Below are 7,946 nucleotides of genomic sequence, written 5' to 3'. Positions count from 1 at the left end.
TATTTGTATTTGTTTTTAGTGAAATATATATTTTTTAACTGAAAACGTACAAATCACGTAGCGAGATGACTATGTGTAGTATACAGACCTTTGTCTATTAGCTAGAAGGACATAGTTCAAAAAGTCCAGTAGTTCAATATGTACATCAGCAGTTCTTCATTTCATATCACTCGTACAGTTTTATGTACACACTAAAGTAAAAAGATGGATTATGAAACAAGCGGATAGTTTATATCAATCTACTTCAGTCCATTATATAGTCCAGCAGCCAAATAAGTATATCTTATCTGGGGGAATGTGTACCAATGGTTTTGTATGAGGATAGATATGTCGGGTTACACTTCTACTTTTAACAAGATTTAACTTGAGTTACCTCCCCTGTTAAGTTTCGAATTCATATTTAAAAAAAAAAAATAAATAATGAAAATAATTGAATACATGTATTTCTAAAAAAGAGGGTAGATAGGTAAGGATATTTAAAAATAATGTTTGTTTGCTTTTGATATTGGCATCTGTAGTAAACCATATCGATTAGTGAATTATTTATACTCAAGTGTCAGGTGTGTATAAGTGTTTGTATGTGCAAATGGTGAGATATTTATCAATCTGAATATCACAATCTGTTGTTTGACTTTTGAAAATGATAGTCTGCCCTGTACTATCACGTGGGGAGTTTCAATGAAATTCCATCACACAGTGTAGCACTTATGGTGTGTTGGACAGATTGATAGACAGACAAGATATTTCCTGTACACACTCTTCCCAACTTGTTAACAGAGGATTTAAAAGAAAATGAAATACACCTTTTTTTACCAAACGTTGGAAAATACGGCAAGTAACAAGAAGTATGGCACTGTAAGGTCTAAAGTTCAAGAGATATGGGTAGAGGTAAGGGTGGCACTATAAGGTCTCCGGTTCATGGCACTATAAGTTCGCAGGTTCCAGAAGCATTGACAGAGAGACAGAGAGTAGGGGTGGCACTATAAGGTCACAGGTTCCAGAAGCATTGACATAGAGTAAGGATGGCACTATAAGTTCGCAGGTTCCAGAAGCATTGACAGAGAGACAGAGAGTAGGGGTGGCACTATAAGGTCACAGGTTCCAGAAGCATTGACAGAGAGACAGAGAGTAGGGGTGGCACTATAAGGTCACAGGTTCCAGAAGCATTGACAGAGAGTAAGGATGGCACTATAAGGTCACAGGTTCCAGAAGCATTGACAGAGAGTAAAGGTTGCACAATAAGGTCTCAGGTTCATGGCACTATAAGGTCACAGGTTCCAGAAGCATTGACAGAGAGTAAGGATGGCACTATAAGGTCTCAGGTTCCAGAAGCATTGACAGAGAGACAGAGAGTAGGGGTGGCACTATAAGGTCACAGGTTCCAGAAGCATTGACAGAGAGTAAAGGTTGCACAATAAGGTCTCAGGTTCATGGCACTATCAGGTCACAGGTTCCAGAAGCATTGACAGAGAGTAAGGATGGCACGTTAAGTTCGCAGGTTCCAGAAGCATTGACAGAGAGTAAGGGTTGCACTTTAAGGGTTCACACTATAAGGTCTCAGGTTCCAGGAGCATTGACAGAGAGTAAGGATGGCACTATAAGTTCTCAGGTTCCAGGAGCATTGATAGAGTTCTCTATTGGGCTCCTCTTTAATGTCTCAGGTTCATGGCACTATAAGGTCGCAGGTTCCAGAAGCATTGACAGAGAGTAAGGGTTGCACTTTAAGTTCTCAGGTTCATGGCACTATAAGGTAACAGGTTCCAGGAGCGTTGACAGAGAGTAAGGATGGCACTATAAGGTCTCAGGTTCCAGAAGCATTGATAGAGGGTAAGGATGGCACTATAAGGTCTCAGGTTCATGGCACTATAAGGTCACAGGTTCCAGAAGCATTGACAGAGAGTAAGGATGGCACTATAAGTTCGCAGGTTCCAGAAGCATTGACAGAGAGTAAGGATGGCACTATAAGGTCTCAGGTTCCAGAAGCATTGACAGAGAGACAGAGAGTAGGGGTGGCACTATAAGGTCACAGGTTCCAGAAGCATTGACAGAGAGTAAAGGTTGCACTTTAAGGTCTCAGGTTCATGGCACTATAAGGTCACAGGTTCCAGAAGCATTGACAGAGAGTAAGGATGGCACTATAAGTTCGCAGGTTCCAGAAGCATTGACAGAGAGTAAGGGTTGCACTATAAGGTCTCAGGTTCATGGCACTATAAGGTCACAGGTTCCAGAAGCATTGACAGAGAGTAAGGATGGCACTATAAGGTCTCAGGTTCCAGAAGCATTGACAGAGAGACAGAGAGTAGGGGTGGCACTATAAGGTCTCAGGTTCCAGAAGCATTGACAGAGAGTAAGGGTGGCACTCTAATGATCAAGACACAATGAGTTCACTCGATCCAGAAGCATTGACAGAGAGTAAGGATGGCATTATAAGTTCTCAGGTTCCAGAAGCACGACAGACAGACAGAGAGTAAGAGAGTAAGGATGAGAGTAAGGATGGCACTATGAGGTCTCAGGTTCCAGAAGCAGCAGTGACAGAGAGTAAGGGTGGCACTATAAGGTCTCAGGTTCCAGAAGCACTGACAGAGAGTAAGGATGGCACTATAAGGTCTCAGGTTCCAGAAGCACTGACAGAGAGTAAGGATGGCACTATAAGTTCTCAGGTTCCAGAAGCATTGACAGAGAGTAAGGGTTGCACTATAAGGTCTCAGGTTCATGGCACTATAAGGTCACAGGTTCCAGAAGCATTGACAGAGAGTAAGGATGGCACTATAAGGTCTCAGGTTCCAGAAGCATTGACAGAGAGACAGAGAGTAGGGGTGGCACTATAAGGTCTCAGGTTCCAGAAGCATTGACAGAGAGTAAGGGTGGCACTATAAGGTCTCAGGTTCCAGAAGCACTGACAGAGAGTAAGGATGGCATTATAAGTTCTCAGGTTCCAGAAGCACGACAGACAGACAGAGAGTAAGAGAGTAAGGATGGCACTATGAGGTCTCAGGTTCCAGAAGCACGACAGACTGACAGAGAGTAAGGGTGGCACTATAAGGTCTCAGGTTCCAGAAGCACTGACAGAGAGTAAGGATGGCACTATAAGTTCTCAGGTTCCAGAAGCACGACAGACAGACAGAGAGTAAGAGAGTAAGGATGGCACTATTAGGTCTCAGGTTCCAGAAGCACGACAGACAGACAGAGAGTAAGGGTGGCACTATAAGGTCTCAGGTTCCAGAAGCATTGACAGAGAGTAAGGGTGGCACTATAAGGTCTCAGGTTCCAGAAGCACTGACAGAGAGTAAGGATGGCACTATAAGTTCTCAGGTTCCAGAAGCACGACAGACAGACAGAGAGTAAGAGAGTAAGGATGGCACTATTAGGTCTCAGGTTCCAGAAGCACGACAGACAGACAGAGAGTAAGGGTGGCACTATAAGGTCTCAGGTTCCAGAAGCACTGACAGAGAGTAAGGGTGGCACTAGAAGGTCTCAGGTTTCCTATTTAGCGTTTGATGCCTTCTTCTACAATTATATTTCATTTCGAAAAGCTATTTCAAATAACGAAAAGACATTTAGAGGTTTCATTTATAAGACAGTTTAACAAGATATCAAACAACTTTATAGATAGCGATATCAAAATCACTATCACGAGGTAAAATTAAAATGGATTACTGGTGCTGTAAAAAAAATCTCCTTCTATAAATATATTTTTCTTTGTTTGTAAATTTCTGAGATTTCTGTTACGTTCATGGAAAACTTTATCAAGATGTAAACGCCGACAAAGTTATTCAATGGAAACTTTGCAAGGACGATCTTACATTGATCACTTCTTACAAGGTAATAAATCAAATAACTTAAAGCCTTTATTGAAATATTATTTCAATTTTAGAATAAGCTCTTTCTTTTTAAAATAATTTGTATAATATATTATATTATATTATATTTTTAGACAATGACTAGTCGTGCTCCGCTGTTGGTGGCGGCGATAGATTTCGGCACTACTTTTTCTGGTTACGCCTTCTCCTTCCGCCACGATTACGAAAGAGACCCACTAAAGATATCGTGTAACAACTGGGTCGCAGGTGGGCGTGGCTTGGTATCACTTAAAACACCATCAACCATACTTCTTGATTCAGACAGGAAGTTTCACTCCTTTGGATACGAAGCTGAAAATAAATATTCAGAGTTGACTGAAGAAGACGACCATCATGATTGGCTGTACTTCAAACGATTCAAGATGTTACTACATAACAATAGAGTGTGTATAGTAACATGAATATACATGTAAACATATATATAAACCAACACACGTTTCATAGGAAATGGCTTGGCGTTTAAGGTATCGGCGTGGAAATTGTCATTTCCTCATTTATTTTATTGGTCAACTAAATATCCGTGTAGTAATTGTCAGAAAATGTTATTTTTGTAAAGCTGCATTTTAGCAGTGATTTGGTGAATAAACATTTATGTTTTAGTTTTCAAATAATGTTATCTGTCGTTTAGAAGTTTTATTTCAGAAACTCTTGTCATATTTTGGTTGTCGGATTCGTGCTAAGTGATATCGTGTTTAAAGAAGCTTCGTTAAGAAAAATGCGCCTTAAGCGAAGCTTTAAATACATTTGGAAACTGTTTGTATGTTTCATCTTGATAGGTGTAATTCTGATCTCGGAACGTAATATGCAGTTTATTTGTTGATAAAGAAGGTTAGGAAGACAACAGATAATTACACACTATCAGTAATAATTAGCATAAATTTGTCAATTCGTCTAATTAAATCTTACATCAAATGCTGACTGTTTGCCCTCAATAGGATCTCCGCCGATCAACTAAGATAAAAGACATCAACGGTAAGTCTATGTCGGCCATGGTGATTTTCTCGATGGCGATTCGATACCTCCGGGAACACCTTCTGGAGACAATTCATCTTCAAATGGATGGTTTCAGTGAAGACATGATTGGCTGGGTACTCACCGTACCTGCAATCTGGGACGATGGCGCTAAACAATTCATGCGTGAAGCAGCCAAGGACGTAAGTACTACATATGACCAAAGGTAAACATAACCATCACTATGGCAACTACTGCCTTAGATAAGAGATACTTTTTTCGCGTCGTGATGTTTGTTCTTATTTCTGTGACAGGTAAGACTGTCCGGAATGATTAAGTCTTAACTCTTCACATGCCCACACCTTACATTGGAATAATGAATGTTGAAATGAACATTTCCTAACACGTGTTTTCATGTTTTACGAGAGGAAGGTTTCATGTTGTCGATATTTAAATCTTTTCTCCTTCATTTGATATGATTTAGTGACTGTGTATTGTACCGATGATTGTAGGCTGGTATTGATAACGACAAGCTGACATTGGCCTTAGAACCCGAGGCAGCATCACTGTACTGTATGAAGCAGCCGATGACCAAGCTCACGACGGTCAACCAAAAAACATCTTTCGTGGAATTTGAGGTCGGAACCAAATACATGGTTATCGACATTGGAGGTAATAAGGCGTTACAAGAGTTACCTCCCTTGGTCCACATTTGTCAACAACACAGTGTGCATTCTTGTTATCTCCTGTAATAGATATAGATACCCTGAATCCTCGATACTCAAGGGGTTACGTTCACTCTTGCTCCCTATACCCTGGAACATTTCATTGCAAAACTGGAGGTTACTTGTGCGACACCTTTTGGATAAGACAAGAAAACTGGTTTGATTCTTTGATGTATAGTTAGTCAAAGGAGCCTATACATTTGTGATTGGTCAGTTTCTTTTTTCTCCTAAAACTCCTTGTGCCTTCAGTTTTGCCTTTGCCTGGAAAAGGGATGCAGTGAGCATAAGTGATTTTAATCCCCGAAATATTGAGGATGAGAAACACTGTTGCAGTGAACATTTTACAGAAAACGGTGTTTACACCAATCGTGATTATTAACTAGTTTGAATATTTTAGAATTTATAAAAAAGCAATATACTATTGAAGACGATTTTATCTAAGTGATTACAATAAACGATCAACTCGAAATGACTATTGTTACTTCGGGCTTATATTATCACCCTTACACCGAGGTCGGTATTGGCTTCTAAATGTTAAGGTTTTGGTAGTGTTGAAAGGCATCAGTAAGCCCCTTTATAAGTGTACTAGGGTACTGAGGGTTTCTGTGGTTGTAATATATTACTTCCGTTAGTCTTTATAAATGATATTTCAGGAAAAAGTATGTTTTATTCAAACCTTTTGGAATTCGACCATTTTTATCAAATCTCATCTTATCCAATCTAATGTTAAGGTTTTAGTGCCAATGTTGGCAGACATTTTTTCCTGTTCAAATATCGGTATATCAATAAATAGATTGCAGTTGGAGAATCCACTCCCAATCGTTAGTTTGAGGTTTAGTGATGAACGATATTAGGGGAGTACTCTTGTTTTATCTGTGTTTTATTCCAGGTGGAACAGTTGACATCACTATTCACGAAATAATCTCCAGTGGAAAAATCCGTGAGATACAAGCCGCCAGCGGTGGATCGTTTGGCGGAACAAATGTGGATAGTAAGTTCAATCAATTTCTTGTGAAACTTTTCGGAAACGATGTGCTTACCGAACTTAAGGCGAAATGCATGCAAGATTATCTTGACTTATTCCGCGATTTTGAAACAAAGAAAAGAACACTGAAACCGAACTCTGAGGGCCGTATGGTCTTCCGAATACCTTTCTTATTAATGCAAATTTTCAAGGCAACAACTGACGAGGAATTAGACAAATCTCTGTTGAATTCTCCCTTCAGTGACACTGTTTCCATTCGCGGAGACAAGATATTGGTTGACATATTAATATGTAAGGAGTTTTTCAGGGAAGCTTGTGATGGTATAACCGAAAGTGCAGAACAAGCCCTGGAAACTGCCAAAGAAGTAAACATTTCTAAGATCCTACTTGTTGGTGGTTTTTCCGAGTCACAAATGATACAGCATGCGATCAGACACAAATTCCCAGGGAAAACTGTTGTGTCACCAGGAGATGCCGGACTAGCTGTACTCAAAGGCGCAGTCCTCTTTGGACATGAACCTGACACTATAAAATCAAGAGTGATGAAGTATTCGTATGGTGTAGAGGTGAATCAACATTACGATCCTGACATCCATCCCGATGTCTACAAGTTCTGGCAAGCAAATAAAAGCAGATGGATGTGCCGTTACTGCTTTGATCCGTTCGTTAAAGCTGGGGATGAAGTTGAGGTCGGTAGCACCGTGACAAATACCTATGGGCCAGAGGAAAAAGACTCAATCGAAGGCATCGGTATTTTTGCTTCAACAAAGGTTCCAAGGTTTATCAAGGATCCTTCTTGCTTCAGACTCGGTGCCATGTACATAAAGATGCCGAATGGAGGTTGGCCATTGCATGCCAGCCTCAAAGTGGAGATGAAATTCGGAGGGACGGAGTTCACTGTTACCATAACAGATGAGTGGTTTGGAGACTCATACTCAGATTCGTTTGACTTCATAAAGTAATGATATATGAACCGATGAAAGGTGTTTGTTATGTTACTATTTATGTGTGAATTGTAAACTTTTTCAAAGGAACCATTCTAGAAGCTGTTGCTTATAGTGCCGATACTGCTTTCTTTAAATGACTGTTCCCGTTCTTAACCCTGCTAATAGTTCGATTATGACATGAGAAATATTGCAAGCAGTTCAGACGTTGATGTTCATTGAATCATATCCAATGGAAAGGAAGGAAGGTCTTCTTAAAACGTGAGATATCCGGATTGTTCACTCAGAAATTAAACGAAGCAGGGAATATTATCAGTTTACGAATACTTTCATTAAAGCATTCTAGCCAGGTGTCCCTTGTGCTTTTTGGCACGTCATCCAGGTAACATTGAAACAAAATAAACACTCAATATATACTGGCCGGTGGATGTGGCGTTTGGCATGCAAACGATTCATATCGGAACTATTAGAAACCGGATAT

The 7,946-nt window shown here is 40.1% G+C and overlaps 1 protein-coding gene across 1 annotated transcript; it reads left to right on the top strand.

Moving 5' to 3' along the window:
- Positions 1 to 3,937: 3,937 nt before the first annotated feature.
- LOC132546146 (heat shock 70 kDa protein 12B-like) lies at positions 3,938 to 7,483 on the top strand. Its single transcript, XM_060209848.1, has 4 exons — positions 3,938 to 4,243; positions 4,796 to 5,014; positions 5,324 to 5,483; positions 6,426 to 7,483. Exons 1-4 carry the CDS (start codon positions 3,938 to 3,940, stop codon positions 7,481 to 7,483), a joined length of 1,743 nt encoding a protein of 580 aa, XP_060065831.1.
- Positions 7,484 to 7,946: the final 463 nt, after the last annotated feature.

The sequence above is a fragment of the Ylistrum balloti genome, unplaced genomic scaffold, assembly GCF_031769215.1.
Source record: "Ylistrum balloti isolate Yb309-2 unplaced genomic scaffold, AGI_CSIRO_Ybal_v1 Utg369876, whole genome shotgun sequence".
Classification (NCBI taxonomy): Eukaryota; Metazoa; Mollusca; class Bivalvia; order Pectinida; family Pectinidae; genus Ylistrum; species Ylistrum balloti.
The sequence above is the reverse complement of the archived record's forward strand: the minus strand, read 5'-3'. Positions and strand labels throughout refer to the sequence as shown.